General features: G+C 38.2%; 1 protein-coding gene across 1 annotated transcript in view; it reads left to right on the plus strand.

Annotated features, from left to right (window-relative positions):
- The window catches only part of col7a1 (collagen, type VII, alpha 1), a 109,874-nt gene that overhangs the window by 63,876 nt on the left and 26,148 nt on the right, over nt 1–19,850 (plus strand). Inside the window, exons 87-109 of the mRNA XM_037679872.1 lie at nt 2,975–3,010; nt 3,119–3,178; nt 3,305–3,349; nt 3,427–3,462; nt 4,331–4,366; nt 4,450–4,509; nt 4,627–4,752; nt 4,849–4,920; nt 5,112–5,147; nt 5,238–5,297; nt 5,399–5,443; nt 8,523–8,558; nt 8,694–8,729; nt 9,027–9,083; nt 9,178–9,249; nt 9,489–9,560; nt 10,751–10,786; nt 10,897–10,977; nt 16,675–16,728; nt 16,873–16,926; nt 17,016–17,078; nt 17,337–17,399; nt 17,619–17,735. Coding sequence (XP_037535800.1) covers nt 2,975–3,010; nt 3,119–3,178; nt 3,305–3,349; nt 3,427–3,462; nt 4,331–4,366; nt 4,450–4,509; nt 4,627–4,752; nt 4,849–4,920; nt 5,112–5,147; nt 5,238–5,297; nt 5,399–5,443; nt 8,523–8,558; nt 8,694–8,729; nt 9,027–9,083; nt 9,178–9,249; nt 9,489–9,560; nt 10,751–10,786; nt 10,897–10,977; nt 16,675–16,728; nt 16,873–16,926; nt 17,016–17,078; nt 17,337–17,399; nt 17,619–17,735 — 1,353 coding nt within the window. The remainder of the gene's footprint in view (nt 1–2,974; nt 3,011–3,118; nt 3,179–3,304; nt 3,350–3,426; nt 3,463–4,330; nt 4,367–4,449; nt 4,510–4,626; nt 4,753–4,848; nt 4,921–5,111; nt 5,148–5,237; nt 5,298–5,398; nt 5,444–8,522; nt 8,559–8,693; nt 8,730–9,026; nt 9,084–9,177; nt 9,250–9,488; nt 9,561–10,750; nt 10,787–10,896; nt 10,978–16,674; nt 16,729–16,872; nt 16,927–17,015; nt 17,079–17,336; nt 17,400–17,618; nt 17,736–19,850) is intronic.

The raw sequence follows: 19,850 nt of genomic DNA on the forward strand, positions 1-19,850 counted from the left end.
ATACTTATTCTCCCTGCACCTGTGGACTTCACGCAGGTGCAGCAGTTGCTAAATCATTTAAAATAATTTATTTTAAATTTAAAAATCCATGCCGATCGTGCGGCTCATCCATCAATCAGCCAATTGTGTGTCATGTCCAATCTTACTTTGCAAAAGAGCGAGTCCGCGAAAGTCGAACCGCAAAGTAACGAGGGACTAATGTACTAGCTTTTTTTATTTCACCGCCAATGTTGAGATCACATGACAGTCTCCCTCGTAAGATAATGAATTTGTTGTAATAAATACCTAAAACGCGATCACGCCGTGCACAGGGTTATAACGAGGACCCTAGTTTGATTCCATTATTGATGTGAAAACTCCGAGATTTGCAGCAATAATTTATTCCACTGTGATTTACAAACAGAACTGAAGAGTCAGCTCTGGTTTGGGCAGTATAGAAGTCGGTAAACTGAAGTAGTTTTGTGTTTAGGGATAAAATCTGATCAGTTTTATAGCAAGTACTCGTCTTTTTCCCTGTTTGAAAATTGGGTCTTCCTGTAACATTTTATGTGAGAAAACCTGGAACAAGTTGCCTAACACTGCATTGGATCAACTCTTTGTTTCAACAACTTTGACTGAAGAAACTCAACACTTTCAATGTATCTGTTAGATAATTTAATCTGCTCAACACTTTAGAACGTTCCTTTCTTTCGTGTTTTAGTTTTGCTTTCTAACTCGGGAACGCGGCGCTTGCCTCGTGAGGATGTTGTTATTCACCAGAGGTCCTGCTGCTGTTTGTAATATTGACATGACTCTCAACAAGCTCCCCCACCGTTTACAACCTCAGGTTCAGCACCTTGAGGAGAGGCACGCTGATGCTGTCAGCGAGTCCAACAGTTTGATGAATGACCAGGCAACTCTTCTGCATCTGCTCAGCATCCGCTTGCAGTTTGTTTATCTCACACACAAGACACTGACTTGTGTTTATTTTCTATTAATACATCTTAAGTAACCTGAAGTGCTTTTCTAACTAAACCTGACACAAGTTTAGTTGAATGCAACTGGACTGGAATGATTTTTGACAAGATGTTTTGCTTCTCATTGAAATTTCTCAGTTCAAGCTATAAAAAGTGTTTTGTTTTTCGTCAGTTTTTTTTAAACCACAGTGAGCTGCTCCTTTTCTGGGAGCTGAACTCACATGCAAATCACTCTCCCTCAGATCTCTTCTGAGGCTCGTCTTTTTTGGCCTGGTCCACATGTCAGATATTTTGGGAACGTGCAAGAAGGTGCAAAACTGTTTGGAGATCAAAGACAGGTCAAAGCTGTATAGTAAAATGTGGAAGCCTGAACCCATCACATGCTTACACTTAAGTGTATTACCACATATTAAAATAAAAATGTGTCTCAAAACGAAAACTATTTGAAAAATGCAGCTCAAAAACAAAAGTGTGGCCACAAAAAATTCAGCTCAGCTTTATTATGTGGCAGTTTGTGTAGCTTAAAATAAAGCAGGTTAACAACAACAAGACACCAAGAAACAAAATAATAGTTGGATACCTTAAAATGATGTCTTAATAAAATTGTGACATAGAGGTTCTTTAGAAATTGTACGTTTTAAGGTAAATTTCTTGTTTTTCTTCTTGTTTTGCCAAATTTTTAAAGTTGTAATCCACAGAGGATATATTAAAGTCCAACAAAAACTTCAAAGGTTTGAAGAAACTTTGTAAACATCCTTAAGTGTCTCAGTTAAAGGCTGGACCTGAAATCAAACCAACATCTTTGAAACCACATATATCTGCAGAGATATATATATATATATATATATATATATATATATATATATATATATAACTCTCATCAGAAAGGTATATATATATATAAATGCTCTAGGATAAAAAAAGAAAAACATATTGTTTCAAAAGACTTGACTCAATACAAGTACCATAGTGTACAACTTTTTTATATAAATGTTTTTTCCCTCCAACAATGTTCAGTCAGGTCATCTGGACAGTTTCTTTGTTTGCTAGGACGTTTTGTCCTTCATCCGAAGGACTTCTTCAGCCTGAGGAGGCATCAAACAAACAGAGTCCCACAAACCACATACCACATAGTGGATAAACCAGTTTGCAGGTGCTAAGATGGCCTCCGGGGCCCGCTCTTTCCCCTGTCGGAGTTGACGGGGGAGAGAGTGGTCCCGGAGGCCATCTTATCACCAGCAAACAGTTTTGTTTTTTCCCCACTATGGAGTATGCCGTTTGTGGGAATCTGTTTGTTTGGTGAATCCTCAGGCTGAAGAAGTCCTTCGGATGAAGAACAAAATGTCTCAGAAAAAAAAAAGAAACCGTCCAGATGACCTAACTGAACATTGTTGGATTTTATACCTGGATTATTGAGCATGAACTCTGGTGGTTTTTTCCTCCTATTTCTCTCACAAAAGACGGAAATAGTTGTTGCATCTTTATTGTGGAGACTTTTTAATCTTCCACAGTTAATGGGAAAGAAAGTACAACAAATCTATAAACAATTTAATGGTGTCAACACAAATAATATGTGTGCACAACACCAGTAGAACAAAGACATTCTTATAATTGTACAACTGTTGACAAACTGAAAACGGTTATGTTGGAATGGACTGAAATACAGATTCAATGTGCTGAATAAGTGATCGTCTTACAATAACAAGATTCATCAAAGCTAAGTGCATTTTGCACATACTGTTGAGTACAGTAACTTAATGATAGACTATCATTACGAAAGACGTGTAGAGAAAGAACTTTGGCTGCAAAGTGCCACTTTTCCAATTCTGTGACTCTTTGTAGAGCAAAGATTAGCCATGAGAGTACTTTTATTGACCATCCTTGAAGACATAAAGAGAAAGAGCTTGAGAAAATAATGACAAAGCACTCAGTGGGTTTAGGTATACATTTACTTTTCATTAACAATAACACACATTATTCAGCTAAAGTAATAACCCATTATTTTTTGTTTTTTTCAGGCTGTAGCTGGACCCCCTGGATCTAAAGGAGAGATGGTGAGTTATCAGCCTAACAGTAGCTGTATGTAAGCTGCTTCTTTGACAATAAAGCAGATCAGCTGCTCACTGGAGCTAATAGTGCTTATCTGATCCTGCCTGATGCAGGGCCCACCTGGTGTAACACTACCGGGCGTAGCTGGAGAGCGAGGCCTCCCTGGTGAAAAGGTGAGTTTGGGGTTCTGCATCCTCAAGCAACACGACAGAAACAAAAATAAACCACGGAACACACAACAGGTTAAATGCTTTTCCATTTACCACTGTATAATTGAATGTATGACTTCTGTCGTTCAGGGTAATAAAGGAGAAAAAGGTCCTGCTGGCACTAAGGGAGACAGAGTGAGTATCATCAGGGTGCACAGCACATGCACCTAATGTTTACAGAATAATACAGTCACGGCATGTTTTCATGACAGGGAACGAGTGGTGAATCTGGAGAGCGTGGAGAAGATGTAAGTCAGCCTTCACTCTTTGTGAATAGTTCCTGAAAGGAAGTTATATTGCTGCATGAATTATTTAGGCACAATAAATAAACCAAAATGATAATAATTAAAACATTTTAAAAAATTGATAAACTGCTGGACAGTTGGGAGTTTATGTCCATGATTTATAATCTATTGAAAGTGAGTCTGCTCTCACTCGTAGATTTTAAATATTAGATCTTAAAAACATGTTGGACTGATAGTTAACACAGATCAAAATCCAAAATATAGTTTGCTTCGTTTTAACAAATGGCTATACTGTACAAATTTTAATGAGCAGGTCCCTGGTTCAAATCCCGGTCTGGGGGCCTTTCTGGGTGGAGTTTGCATGTTCTCTTCATGCATGCATGGGTTTTCTCTGGATACACTGGTTTCCTCCCACAGACCAAAAACATGCATGTTAGGCTTATTGGCAACTCTAAATTGTCCCTAGGTGTGAGTGAGTGGGTGGTTGTTTGCCTCATTTGTCTCTATGTGCCCCTGTGATGGACTAGAGACCTGTCCAGGGTGTCCCCCGCCCCTCGCACAATGATTACTGGACATGGGCACCGGTGACCCCCTTGACCCAAAATGGAAGAAGTGGGTAAAAGATGATGGATATATATATATATATATATATATATATATATATATATACAAAATATACATCAGTATTAAATCAATTACCTTTTCTCTAATCCTCTTTGATGTTAAAATATTTTGCTTTTTATCATTCACATAAGTAGAATTTAGAGTTAAACTTCTATTTTTGTTCAGAGTTGGTGTTTTTGCACTTATTTGTCATCATAAAAGTTGTTCAAAGATTTTTTTGTTTAATACAAACTCCATTTGTATTCAGGGTCAACAAGGATCTGCTGGGCCTAAAGGAGATAAGGTCAGACTCTGTCATATGTTTGACCAAATTGATTGAATTAAAACCAGTTTACTTGTTCACTAAGGACTATATGTGTGTTGCAGGGAGAGAAAGGCATAGGCCCAGCAGGCCCACCTGGCCATGTTGGACCTCCAGGTCTGAAGGTGAATAACATTATGTGTTGCAGCAGTGGATTATCACTGTTATTTATCTGTCTGTTCGGATACCATGGCTTATCAGATGCAGCCCCGGATTAAATCTCTGCTATTTTTATATTTTAGGGGGATCCAGGCCTTCCTGGCTCAGCTGGTCCTCCAGGGCCCCAAGGAAAGGCAGGAGACCCTGGGCTGCTTGGTGTAAGAGGAGAAAATGGACAACCAGGACCTCCTGGACCCTCAGGGGAGAGGGTCAGTGGAGCTGTTGATGATAAAAATAACTACATGCTTTGTTTTTCTAAACAATCCCTCTGGTAAAATTTGTTACTATTGTGCTTTTATTTTCAGGGTCTCCAAGGATTTGCAGGCCGTCCAGGAAATGCCGGAGCTCCTGGTCCTTCTGGACCTCCAGGACTGGCTGTGAATTCCTCTTCTCATTATAGAACATTTTCATTAGCATATCTGAAGAGCTTCTGTATTAAACTTTAATGTTTACTGTGCTCTAGTTCTGTAAAATTATTGGACACAATTCAATTTTTTTTAATGTAAACAATTAAAAGCAAGACAACCGGAACAGGCTAACATATTTATTTTCCAATTCTGTTTCCTAGGGCTCTCCTGGTACCAATGGAGTCAAAGGGGACAAGGTATCTCTCTAGACTGACACACTGTTCCTGTCGAGCTTCATAAATATTAATGTCTTTTTTTAAGCATGTATATATTATTTTTATTGCCAGGGGGATGTTGGTGTAGGCATCCCTGGTTCCAGAGGAGAGAGAGGAGATCCAGGGCCCAGAGTATGAAGCTGGTTATACAATCATAATACAGAGCCTACGCTCCAGAGTAAATTCACCTTTGGATAATACAAACTAACACTGGTTTTATTTGGTCCTCTTAGGGCGAGGACGGGCGAGCTGGGTTGGATGGAGAGAGAGGATCAACTGTAAATATCAAAAACTTTTTGCTTTTTTGTTTTTGTGCAGCAAAATGCAGATAAACATTACTGTTACTACAGGGCTTTTAGCATTCTCTTTCAAGGTCTTTTTCTTTCTTTTTTTAACCTTAAGACGGTTTTAATGGAAGCACACAAGCTCACCTTTTATGATTATACAGAAGAGCCTTTCTTACAAAGACACAAAATGTTTTCTAGACCAAAAACATATCACATTGCTTTTTCCCTTTTTTCCATTAAAACAGGATCAAAGTAATCAAACCTGAATTAACAAACATGCTCTCTCCCCTTTGATGAGTCATGATGCTCCTTCCATTTTCTTTTACTCGCTTCTCCTTTCTATGAGCTGGTGTCTTATCTCCACCAGGTCCACCCTGGACAGGTCACAAGTCCATCACAGAGAACAGAAAGACAAACGAGACAAACAACCATTCACTCTCTCACTCACACCTAGAGACAATTTAGAGTTACCAGTCAGCCTAACATGCATGTTTTCGGTCTGTGGGAGGAAACCGGAGTACCTGGAGAAAACTCATGCATGAATGGGCAGAACATGCAAACTCTGTCCAGAAAGGCCATGATCTGAGGCCAACCTGTGACTTTCTGGCTAAAAGGTGACAGCAGGGCTTAATTTGAGCCGGATCCTGCTGGAACAGGATCTGGTAACTCTCTTATTTTGACAGGGTGCGTTTGATAGGTAACTGTTTGTTTGGATCTGGTATTTCTCAGACTTACTAATATAAAGTTATGAAGACATTTGACTGCCTTGAATGAATTAAACCTATATTGGATATGTAATCTGATAATAATTATATAAACACTCATTTTAAACATAACAGCCACTTGCGAGCATCTAAAGACCCCCACATACTTGGGCGTACTTAACTTCGCAGAGGTTTCTCGTGTACTACAGGTGGACTCGAAGCAGGCGTCTGCCAGTCATGTCCGTGCAAATATCTATTTTTATGACTCTCTACGTGTACTCGGTGTCGCACAATAAACTGCCCGGAAACTGACTGTTTTACACGCAACACCAACCACTCTTTGTTTTCCGAGCAACCAGTCGCAAGGATACGCAGTGCGACTGCCTCTCTCTGTGCAGCACTGACAGATGTGCGGTGGTTGCCCAGGTGGTGAAGAAACAGGGCTTTAGCGCTCAACTAGCTCATTGAACTTGCTAGAATTCATTTGAAAATATTCCAAATGTTTATCGCTGTCTATCGTCTTCACGTCTTTCACCAATGTATTAAATTCCCCTTCTTAATTCCTGGTCTGGTTTAATGGCCTTTTCTTTTGTTTTTTTTGTTTTTTTGCCAAGAGGCATGCAAGCTCTCCCTTCTCATCCATTGACGCCATGATTGAAATGGTGAAAAATTAAGAAATTTTCACGAAATAATAAAACCCAGGCCCGGCCTGGCTGCAGGAGGGTCTGGAAATTTCCCTGTGGGCTGGTCTGATGTGCGGGCTGCAGGGCCTGTTGTTGTTTTTTTTATTTTTTTTTAGAACTTTTTATTAGCAACATATCAACACAGAACACCGCTGCTCATGGGCTGTCCTGCCTCTACCCAGGGATGCCGGTTCCTGTCGTTTTTTTTTTTTTTGCGCCCTGTCAATCAATCCAGTAGGCGTGTCAGCAAATGACCAATCGGCAACCTCAATTTGTCCCTCATCTGCAAAGCTGGGTTGCAGCCCATCATGGTGTACGCTCAAGTATGAAGTCTCAACTGTCTGCGGACAGTACGCGTGGAGTCCACGCAATTCACGGAGTACACACATTATTCCCGAGTATGTGGAAGCCTTTAATATTACATTAGAGCTGCCCCTTCAAGTAAGCATTTCCGCTTCTACCCTTAAAAAAAATCTCCACCCCTAAAATTACAGTCATTCAATTCAGTTTATTTATTTAGCTCCAAGTCATGGGCAGTTTAATTAAAAACGCAAAAATATAATTAAACAACACAACTAAATTGTAGTTTTGCTATTTAAGTGGGTCATTAAGAAAATGTTAATAATTTATTAAAAATACGAGAAAAATGTTTGATGGGCAATCACATGACGTACGTCACGGATCAAAACAGTGGCACCAATTGCGATCGAAATGTTGAAAAGACAGTCCAATATAACAAAATCTATGCTAAATAATCTAGGTATACAATCCAACAATTTTCAGTCAGGCCATCTGGACAGTTTCTTTTTTTTGTGTGTGTGTGCTGAAATGTTTCACCTTCCATCCAGAAGGCTTCATCAGCCAAGGAAACACAACACAAAACTGATTCTTCCCTCAACAGCTTACTCCAGAGTGGAACAAACCAGTTATGTTGGTGCTAAGATGGTCTCTTTGGCACGCCCCCTCCTCCGGTGCCAGCCCTCTTCCTCGTCAACAGTCATGTCAAACTGGTTCAAAACCAACAAAGTCCATGCTCAATAATCCAGATATACAATCCAACAATTTTCAGTCGTCCTTCTGGATGGAAGGTGAAACATTTCAGCACAAAAAGAAAAAGAAAAAAGAAACTGGCCAGATGACCTGACTGAAAATTGTTGGACAGTCCAATATACTTTCATTTAAAAAGTCTTCTCATTGTACAACTAAATAACTGAGAATTGAAGCACATGAAGGCAGTGCAATGAAGATAGTACTCCATGCGTGTTGGGGGGCAGGGGGGTAGGATGCTTGAGAGAAGCGAAGCGTGCTCAAGGAGAGCTCTCTAAAATAGTTACTGAATCAAGTGTTTACTTATGTAGGTTAATGTAGATGTTTAACAACCTGTGAAAATACATCAGAATGCAGGAAATGGCATCTACTTTTTCCAAATTTTCTGGTGGAGGACCCCAGGACCCCCCAGTTCTTTGCATTTTGACATAGTTTTTTTTTTTTTTTTTTACAAATTAAGCACTGGGCGACAGCTCTAACCACTGTTCACCTTGTAGCCGAGTCATAACGTTGTTATTTTTATTTAATTTCCTGTCATTTGTTGTCTAATCAGGAAAAAGTTGCTTAGTGGTAAGAACATGCATGTTGTAGTCAATCACAGCACATGAACGTGTTGTGTTTGTGTGTGTCCATCAGGGACCCTCAGGGGTTCGAGGCACTCGGGGAGAAAAGGTAAATATTACCATTCTCTTCCACATTTTTATTTGTCATCATGTAGCTCATCCCCTGAGTATTATGCACATGAAAAGTAGTGAATTAAACTGAAATACTTGAATAAAACATTTCCCTCTACTTTATTTTGTGCAGGGAGACAGCGGACCACAGGGTGAAAAAGGAGAAAAGGTTTGTGCACATTAAAATCTGATAAGCTCCACTGCCATTCACTTTCTTGAGTGCATCTGATTTATTTGCAAATTTAAAGTCATTGGAAAATTGTCAGCAGGGGCTGTTTTTGAGAGAGCTTCTTTCCGCAAACTCACTCTGCAGAAAGCAGAAGAAATATATGAATAAACAGAATACTGATAAGATGTAATGTGGAAAAAAAAAATCATAGCAGAAGAAATTGTACCTTGATGAAACATTTTTATTTTTCTCTCTTGGGGAGAAAAAATTCTTTATCCTTTGTGCTGTCTCTTACAGGGAGACACTAAGCTGGTGGGAGGACCTGCTGGAGAAAAGGGCAACAAAGGAGAAACAGTCAGTGAATGCACCACGCTGGTTATTGTACCTAAATATTTGCTTATGATAGCATGTATTTACTTCTGTTGGATCTTACTGTCATTTCATTCAGGGTGACAGAGGACCCAAAGGTACACAAGGAGAAAAGGGGGTTAAAGGTCAAGAGGGTCCATCAGGAGAGCAGGTGGATTTGACTAGAATTGAATCATTTGTTTTTTCTTTGAAGTAAAGGGTTTGGAGATGGATGGTCTTGTGTCAGTGGAAGAGAGTTTGACTTTTTAACCTTGTTCAATTCAGTGAAATGAACAATCACTAGAAATGTACATACTTTGGTTGTTTATGACCTTGCAGTGATTGTGTATAACTCAGTCCATCATTGATTATCAGTGTCTACATTCACTGCATATATCCGTTTGTCATCAGGGTCAGAGAGGAGAACCTGGAGAACGAGGATCCACTGGATTTCCAGGGGCCCGGGGTCCTGGTGGACAGAAAGTAAGTCTTTGTAGAGGAATTTTTTTTTTTGGGGGGGGGGGGGGGGGTTGTGATTAATACGGTGATCCTGAGGTGTAAATGAACAACATTTCAAAAAATGCAACAAAAACACAACATTTGAAAAAACAGAATTACATTAAATCAAAGCGGAAGTGGCCGAAGCGAAAGTGGCTGAAGCGGAAGTGTCCGAAGCGGAAGTGTCCGAAGCGGAAGTGGCCGAAGCGGAAGTGGCCGAAGCGGAAGTGGCCAGAATCACATTTGAAAAAATGGAATTACAATAAACCAAACTGGAAGTGGTGGGGTTTTCTTTTAGTTTATTTTTTTATTTTTTTACTTTATTAACAACATAAAACAGAACAAGAGTACACACAGAACAGTTAGCAAGCTAGCCTTTAGCCTGTAGAAATGGAGAGCTATGTTTTGTTCAAGCTTAAAGAAGAAGATATGACACTGCAAAACTCAGCATGATCTTCAAGGTAATTAAGTTTTGTTGACATACATTTTACACTTTGGTTTTTACTGGCACGACATTAGTAATACTGTATACATAACCATGATCATTTAAACTATAAAATTAACATGAGGCGAGTACCCACATTTTGTAAACTATAAATGAATAGATTTGCCCAGAGCGAACCAACCTAGCATGTGCTAGTTAGAAAACATTAGCAGTGTACCAGCGATTAGCCATTTTATTTGATGTAGCATATGCTAAAATAATACAAGTTTCCTCAGTTTTAACTGTTACTGGGCAAGTCCTTAGATAAACCTTTGTAATCTGTGCTCAGATTTAATCTGCCAGTCACCACAAATCATACTTTAATAAATCAGTTGCATGATTTAAATGCAGTCATTTTTAACTATCAATAACCACCTGTAGTTTGTTCTGACTTATCTTTTTCTTTAAGCTTGAACAAAACATAGCTCTCCATTTCTACAGGCTAAAGGCTAGCCTGCTAACTGTTGTATGTGTACTGTACATTGTTCTGTTGTTCTGTTTTATGTTGTTAATAAAGTAAAAAAATACAATAAAAAAACACCACTTCTGGTTTGGCTTCATCCAATTCCGTTTTTTGAACTGTTGTTCATTTACACCTCGGGGCCACCATAGGTTAAAACAGTATCAGTGTGAACACCGAAGCAGACGATGCTCCTGCTGTAGTTACTGTGATGCTGTTTTCTCTCCGCAGGGGGAATCAGGCGGGCCTGGAGTGCCTGGAGAATCGGTGTGGATTTTTTGGTTTTGTTTGCATAAATGTGTGCATGTTCTGTATGTAATTTATCTTCTATTTTGTGGTTCTGAGGCAACGCTTTTGCCTGTTTTGTTTTTTGTCAGGGTTTACCTGGAAAAGATGGACTCTCAGGACGTAAAGGGGACAAAGGTGAAGATGGCGTTGTAGGATTGAGAGGAATCAAGGTATTTTTATGCTTGTTTGTTCACTGAAACAGGAACCTTGCAGAATTTTTCACATGTGGGTGATGACGGACACAGCTCGCTAGTAGCATAACATTGTTGTGACTTCAGAGGATTAATACTAATCGTTTTACAGGAGAATATGTAATGCAAATCCTGTGTTCTGATGACTCACATAAAATATGAATTTTGCTCAGATGCATTTCCAAAGTGCTTCACTTTATTGATTCATTTACATTTATGTCTCAGTCACTAAAAGTATCAAGGTCAAAGTGGGTGTGAAGGGTTGGAAGGAAGGTGTGGAAACTCCAAATAATAAGTTGGAGTCCAAAATCAGCTCTGAATCCAGTGATGCAACTCCAAATAAATAAATAAAAAAACACATCTCACTGTGCAATAATCTATTGACTGGTCACCAGAAGTTAAAAAGTGAAATATTGGTTATGATCCAGCCTATTAGGCTGCAACATGCATTGAAGACTAAACATGATGTTGGCATTTGAACACTTTTTTATCATAAAAACAGCAAACAAAGATAAGAATCCCCAGAAGAACATCACAACCAGACAACTACCAGCACTTGCATTGTTCCTGTCTCAACAAAGAGCTTCAGGCCACACCATCCACAGCTCGTCTTTTAACAGCAACTAAAACATTTGAACACATAATCCCTGTCCTGGTTTCTCTCCACTGGCTTCCTGTCCACTTCAGGATTGATTTTAAGATTTTATTGCTCTGGCTGCGTCTTATTTATGTGAATTTCTTAACATCTACACTCCAGTAAGAGCACTCCAGTCTACCAACCAGTTCCTCTTAGACATCCCCAGATCCAAACTGAAGTCCAGAGGTGATCAGGCTTTTGCAGTCACTGCTCCAAAAGTGGAAATTGAGACTTTTAAATCTTTGCTCAACACTCATCTTGTTTCCTTGGCGTTTGATCCATGCAGAGTTTGAGAACCATTTTTACCTGATTTTTATTGTTGTTGTATTTGATTATTAAATCACTTGGGTCAGCTTTTGTTGTTTTTATGTGCTAAATAAATACACATTAAATCCACATCAAACAGCTTCTAACTGCTGTAGTAACACCCATGAAGATGCAGAGGGGCGATACAGTAACCATCAGATTAGAGGCTGGCTGATGGAGTTTTACACTGACTGGTGCAGATGTTAGAAACCTGGACAGCTGATGGCTCATATAAAACACCATTGATTTGTCTGTTTTAATGTTTTATGCATGTAAAACTTTGGATCAGTTTATAGTTTAAACACTTTGCATTTCATTAGTTTAATTAAAAACATAAAGCTACACAACCAAAAGCTCTGAGGAAGACAAAAGGACATCTTAAGACCTCTAGAATCTGACAATGAATGAGAGAAACGAAGGACTGTATGTATCTGCTGGGAGGATGACGATGGCTAATGACACAAGGAGGGAAAAAAGTTAACATAAACACAATGAAATAAAAGAAAAAACAAACAAGTGAATGGAACAAATAACACAAATACAACCTAAAAAATAAGCACACAAAAAACTAGAGATGGTGCATTTCCTGTGAAAATGCAGTGTGAATGCTTATATTGCTGAAGAATTTGAAGTAAAGCAGCTAGAAATTAGCTAAGAACATGCTGAAATGCAGCTGAAATGGAAGAACAGGCAAACATTAGCATAATAAAGAAGAGCACATATTTGCTGAGTAAATAAATATAAATAAGCAGAATGAGCACAAAAATTAGGAAATTAGCTAAAAAAGTGGAAATTAGCGAGAAACAGCTGAAAAGTATCTGAAAAGGAGAAAAAGGCTTAAACTACCAGAAAGAAGCAGAAAGAGCTAAAATGAGCTAAAAAAGAGGAATTAGCTAAAAAAGATAATTTTAGCATAAAAGCAGCTAAATAGTAGCTGAAATATTAGAAAAACCTTAAACTAGCAGGAAAAAACTGAAAGGAGCATAACGAGCTGAAATTAGCACACAAAAGTTAATAAGGCTGAAAGGAGCAGGATTTACTACAAAAAAATTGAATATATGTGAAAACAGATGAAATTAGCTAAACAATGCAAAAAAGCTAGATGAAGCTAGATAAGCTTAAATTAGCAGAAGAAAGTAGAAAGAACATGTCTGCTTAATTATGCTGAAAGAATAACAAATGAGCACAAAAAGCAGGAAATTATCTGAAAAAGGTTGAAATTAGCCCAAAAAACAGCTAAAAAGTAGCTAAAAAGGCATAAAGAAGCTTTAATTCCAAGAAGGAAGTGAAGAGAGCACATTTCTGCTGAATTTGGCTAAAATAGTTGAAATGAGTGCAAAAAAATGTGGAATTAGCTGAAAAAGTTAAAATTAGCATGAAAACAGCTAAATAGTGCTGAAATAGCAGAAAAAAATGAAACTGGCAGAAATAAGCTGAATGTAGCATAACAAGTTGGAATGAATAGAAAGAAGTTAGAAGACGCACAAAAATGTTGTAGTTAGCCAAAAGAAGCTCCATTCATTTTTTATGATTAAAAAAATGACAGAAAAGGCTAAATATTAAAAAAAAAACTAAAGTTACACCGATACCAAAAGTCATAGGATTGTCCTGAAAGAGCTGAACGTTCTGATATATCATTTGCTGTAATAGCTTGAAAACTGTGAGACGAGAAACGCGCCAATAAATGTATGGAAGTTGATCACAATGGTGTGAATGCTTAATAAGCGTTCACACAATAAGATTATATCACTTTATATAAAAATGTGCCTGCAACTTGTGCTCACCTACATGTTGTTCATGGATTATTGTTTTTAGACCTTTTTAACTTCAAAACATAAATAAACTAATGTCCTGATAGATTTTTGGCTGCTTGTAGCAAGTAGGTATCTCTGCAGCAAAATTCTGAAGGCGTATCTGGGCGGTCATATCTGATTGGACTATAGGAAAATGGGCGTATCTGGCCGCCGCATCTGATTGGACGATAGAAAAATGGGCGTGTCTGGCCGACCACATCTGATTGGACGATAGAAAAAAAGGCTGAACGATAAAATGCCGCAACCACAGACACATTATGTCTAAAAACAAGGCGTTATTGGCAGATTGTGTTAACCACAGGCATATTATGTCTATGGTGTTAACCGGTTCGACATTAGCGGCGTCTCGATTCGACATTGCTCCAGTGTACTGCCGCGGCGTCTCCATAACTTCTTTTTTCGACTCTCTTAACACAGAACTTCAGGTTACATTTCAAAATAAGAGCAACATAACTGGGTAGTGGGGAGAGCTAAATGTTAGTTGTTTTTTTTTAATACCTAGCCATAACATTAAAAAACAAATTCCATTTTGGTTGTTGAAAAATGTGAACAAAGTTACAATCGATTCATAAAGAAAGAAAAATATTAATGATACTTAAACTGGCCTTGGAACAAAGGAGGTTTCCTTTAACTTCACATTGTCTTGTTCAACCTGCAGTCACTGCAGATGAGTGATTGTCAGTTTCTGTAAGATTTCTGCAACTGGAGCAGGTATTTCTGTTTACTGGTTAATTTCATCAGCTGTCTCACATTTTAAAGGTCAACCCTACTCCATGTTTCAGTAGAAAACAAGCACATTTAGGAGTCAGTACATAACCAGACTTTTGGCCCTCACACCTGTACCCAGTTGCTCATGCTGCATGATGAGATCAGATTTATCCATATTTTAGAAATTACATTTAGCTTAGTTGACAAAACAATACAAATGAAGACCGTCTTAAAAAACCTCTTGGTTTTGCAGTAAGCAGCCTGATTTCAAACTGACATCTTGGCCAAAGGTAAAATAAAAATCTTTGTGTTCTCAGAAAAGTTGTTTCAGGACCTCCAATAAACTTATGTACACATCAAAGCACACAAGACAGATTCAGGAATTATCTTTGTTTTCCAGATTTCACATTTGTTATTATCTTAAAACATACTCAGACAACATTTGATGCATCATTGAATTTTTTATTGTGTTTATTGGGACATCCATTTTTAGAAGTCATCGTAGCATCTGTTGGAAACACAGAACATAGCACAGTTAGGGTGTTGCTAGTTGTTACTTAATCCTGGATTGGATTTTAAAGTTAATTTTGATATTTTTTTCACAAGGAAAAAAAAAGTTGATTTCCTAAAGTTTAACTATAAATGAAGGAATTTGTGCATTCAGGTAATTGAAAATTAAGTAATTTCTCTAACATCCAACCCATTTTAGCCACTGAGCCATACCAAACACCCATAATCTATTCTTGAATGAATTATTGACTATTATTGACAAATTGCAGACTTTTTATTGAATAAGTTATTACTCATTATTGAGTAATGAAAGTCAACATCAGATGTTGGTCAACATTGTTGGGCAACATCTTGGGGTCTTCTAGAGTCAGTCTGAAGTGAGAGTGGTTCCTGACATGGCAGAAAGACATAGATATAATTAACAGCTTTTATTTATTTATTTTTCAGCTAATAACAACTTTTATTTATTTGTTTTTCATATTTTTCAGTTATACACAGCTTTTAAATATTTATTTTTCAAGTATTAAGAACTTTTATTTTCAGCTTTTATTTTGAAAAGGAGCCGAGTGGAGGTTCACTTTACCTCAGTGCGTTACGACAACAACGAGAGAACGGTCGAAACTATCGTGACCTACAATAAACGTACTTCAATAAAATGCATAAGTGAAAACATAACATACTTTATAAGTACAATAAACCATATTTCTTTGTCAAACATCGCAAAGAAACGTTACCTCATCAATGACTCGTGACTTTGAGGGTTACCCACAGCCAATCAGTGTTCGCCGCCGACAAACGCCTATTAAATACTGTTAGCCAATCAGTGTTCGCCGCCCATAAACGCCTATTCGCCAGAAACGCCCACTTTTGGTCTGCAGAGAACCCCTTCTCGCTTGTAGGGGAGATTTTATGCATTTTAAAAGCCTGGTCTAACAGGGTTTAGTTTCAGTGCTAGGCTAGACTAAGCTAAGATAACTGACTGCTAATTAAATTTAACAAAAAACAAATTTAGTTTTAGAATATAAAAAATTGTTCTTTTCTCAGCTGTTTTTTTGTTAGACTCAAATCTCTAACCTGAAAAATCTCTGTAATGCCACTTTAATTGGTGATGTCACTTTATCTGTGCTGCTTATTGTCCATGCTGCTGATTTCGTACCTTAAGCTGCTATATTCATAACCTTCTGCTCACAACAGACTCGTACTTTTGCTATTTTTTAGGTGTAACTGGGACCCTGTGTACACAATTTCGATCCACCTCATGTACCACATGTGATGTGAATGACAATAAAGAGCATTGAACCTTGAACTATTACTAAGTGTAAATGTGCTAATCACAGGCAATCATCATCCATATTTACTATAAACTTGTGAAAGAAATACTTCTGTGATTGAAAGTGACAGGAGTATTACGGGTGTAGATTGAAGCTGAACCTCATCTTCTCCCTCAGCAGTTTCCTCTGAGCTCTGCGGCTGTATATCTCGTCATATTTTCATGCTTTCAGTTCTGCGTCTCACCCGCTGTTAATGGAAACTTGCTGCACAAGTTGTTTTATGCTCATGGTGGGTGTAAGTGCTTTCTGAGTGGTAGGTAAAAGAACGGTCTGCATGGATGGACTCTTTGCTTGGTTGCTTTGGCGCATTTTCTTTTTTGTGTCCACTTAAAGTCGTATGTCTGTCAGTGATGAGCTTTTGTGTTTCCAGGGTGATCGTGGATCCAAGGGGGTTTGTGGAGCCAGCGGACCTAAAGGAGAAAAGGTGACTCAGTAAGACAGAATAAAGAAAATATTATTGGGGAGACGTAAAAATGAGTAATCTTTAACAAGCAGCCAGTAGGACATGAAGAGTGATACTGATATGATGGTGTTGGTATACCAAAACTAACTGGGTGTATATGCTCAGGGTGATGCTGGTATTCATGGACGATCAGGCCTACCTGGCAGGAAAGGTGAACAGGTATGAGTAATATCTACAGACTAATAAGAATCTAGAGGTGTATTAAATTGATTTGTTGTAGATAATTGTCCTATTTGGGTCATTTACAGGGTGATGTAGGGCCCCTGGGTGCTCCTGGAAGCCCCGGAAAAGAGGGATTAATTGGACCTAAGGTACAAAACGTTACTGTAGAAATCTAAAAAAGTTAAATCTGGTCCTCTGGACATTCAAAAAACAAAACAAAGCAAAACAACAACAACCAAAACAAAAAAAAAACATGTTTTGCTTTGTTTTATTTTTTGAATGTCCAGAGGACCAGATTTAACTTTTTTTTTTTTAGATTTTTCCACCTGGATTATTGAGAATGCATCAGGTTATTGTAGAAAATTAGTCTAAATGTGCAAACTAACTTGTTTTCTTTGTGATTTTAGGGTGAGCGTGGGTTTGACGGTGTCTCTGGAGCCAAAGGAACTCAAGGAGAAAAAGGCGAAAGGGTGAGTGGATAACTTCAGCCTCTGCAGCAGCATCATCAGCAGCAGCATCATCAGCAGCAGCAGCAGTGTGATGCCACACATACAAATCTAAACAAAGTTCAGTCTAATGAAATCACACTGCTGTGCCTCATCTCCATATTCTTGCATCATCACTGCAGCATCACTCATCCTTAAAACACTAAAACGTGAAACTCACTTAAGTGTCTGTGCTTCCAACAGGGATCACCTGGTGTGCCTGGTCCTCCAGGCCCCAGAGGGACGGATGGGCCTCCCGGCCTGAGTGGCCCACAAGGTCCAGCTGGGGCTAAAGGCCCTGAGGGGCTCCAGGGACAGAAGGTAATGCTGCTAACTCATCTTTATGAATTCTGCACCTCGCTCTTATAATGTATTTATAAGCGTAAGGAGATTTATGGAGAAGATGAGAAAATGTGACATTTTAAGAGTGTCACTGGGCACACACGTGTTCAAGAAAATTATTGTGCAACAGAAGAAACGTAGATAATATCAGCAAAGTGTCCGAGTGGTGAGGTGACAACAATTTTTATAATTTTTATATTTGAAGTATGGTGTTTAAACTCGTATATAAATAGTATTTTTTTTTCTTTGCCTTTGTTGTTCTTTTGCACCTGTCTCCTGTTTTTCTTTTTTATATTTATTGCTTTGTATTGCTTCATGGTGACTGACAGTTTGAAGGTGCCTGTGTGTTACTGGCTTGTCTGCTTTAACATCAAGAAAATAAAGGAATCTGGTGACAGAGTGTTGGGCTGCGTCAACTCTCGTCAATGGATGCTCTTTTTTTATTTTTTTGGACTGAGACGGCCATGATTTAGCATTTTATTTCTAGTTTTTTCATGTGACCTTGAGATCTGCTGAGAAGATTGATCATGGTAAATAAACAAATCAGATTAAACTTTTATATTTAAAATAATATGGATAGAAAATAGACCGTTAGAGAATAATCTGAAAAAGAGAAATTGAACAGTGGGCACAAAAAAAAAAAAGCATCATATTTGCTTCTGGATTCATTTGATAGTTGATGAAAAATGTTTCAAAGGAACTAAAGAAAAGTGAGTTTTTATATCTGGAGGTGAAACAAACACGTTTTGAACCAGTGTTAGCCATGTTGTGCTTTTTAAATGAATACCTTTGCAGTTTGAACATCTGGTTTATGTTCTTTCTGGGATATTTACCTTCTGGAGTCACATGGAGCTTCTTTTGTTTGTAATCCAGTCTCCTCTCATCGAGGACATCTTTGCATTATAGCATGAAACATTATTGGTCTTCAGTCTTTATATATGAGCACTAGTCTTATTAATAAATAAATTAGCATTCCTTAAAGGAATGCATATCACCCACCTCATGAAAAGTTTTAAACAAAGTTCTGGTGTGTTCTGTGCTCTGAGTAGGTGATGAGGAAAACTCTTAGCTGCAACCACACCAATGTTTAGCTCACTGTCTGAAAAACTCACTGAATTATAGCCATTTTGGGTTTTGTAAAATCAGCTGGCTGTGGCAACCATCTTAAACTGGATCTTATCTTCAAAAGTTATTCAGCTATAAAGATGTATCCAGTGATGCATTCCTGAAGGTTTCAATAAAATCTGCCCAGTGGGTCATGAAATATTTTGCTAACAGAACAACAAAGTTGACTTCAAAACGTTAATGGCAAAAATCTTACAATCCGTTACGACTAGAAATGTGTGATGGGCATCAGCCTCAGCTACCACACCAAGTTTTATGTCTAAAGCTGTAAAAACTGACCAAGTTAAAATTATCTTGTGTGTTTTAGGGTCAGTTGTGTGTGGCAGCCATTTTGAATAAGGCTTACTCTAAAAGATAATTATTTATAGATATACATTTATTAGTCACTTTTTGAGAGTTTTATTAAAACTTGCCCAGTTGTTGAGATATTTTGGCACCAGACGGCTACACAAGCACACACAGCGGGTCATAATGACTGTCAGGGCTGTTTAATTCATTAGTCTGGAGACACCATAATTGTTTACAATCAGGTTGTTTGTACTTTGCATGTTGGATTATTTTTAGTAAGTAAATACAGTTGCATTACTTGGTCATAAAATAAATGAGGAAATACATGTATGTATTTTCCAGTGTATACGTCACAGTTTTTTGCATAAATTAGCATGCCTGTGACTTGTACAGCAAACCAATTTTTGGCTGAGATCTGATGATTTCATTCATTCTGACATGGTAATTATTGAACACTACCATTTTCAGCCACTAGAGGGCCCTCGACTAATATGACAAGCCAAGTGTCTCATTAAAAGGTAAAAGTGGCTATTAATGAAACACTTGGCTTGCCGTAGAAACCACCTTCGTCTCGCTCCGTAACTCCTGGAGCAAAAATCAAATCAGTTGCGTTTTGCTGCGCCGCCCAGACGAAATTCAGCTGATTTGACCATTAGAGTGCATTTATTAAGGAAAAGTTCA

This window comes from Nematolebias whitei, chromosome 7, assembly GCF_014905685.2.
Source record: "Nematolebias whitei isolate Nwh7 chromosome 7, NemWhi1, whole genome shotgun sequence".
Classification (NCBI taxonomy): domain Eukaryota; kingdom Metazoa; phylum Chordata; class Actinopteri; order Cyprinodontiformes; family Rivulidae; genus Nematolebias; species Nematolebias whitei.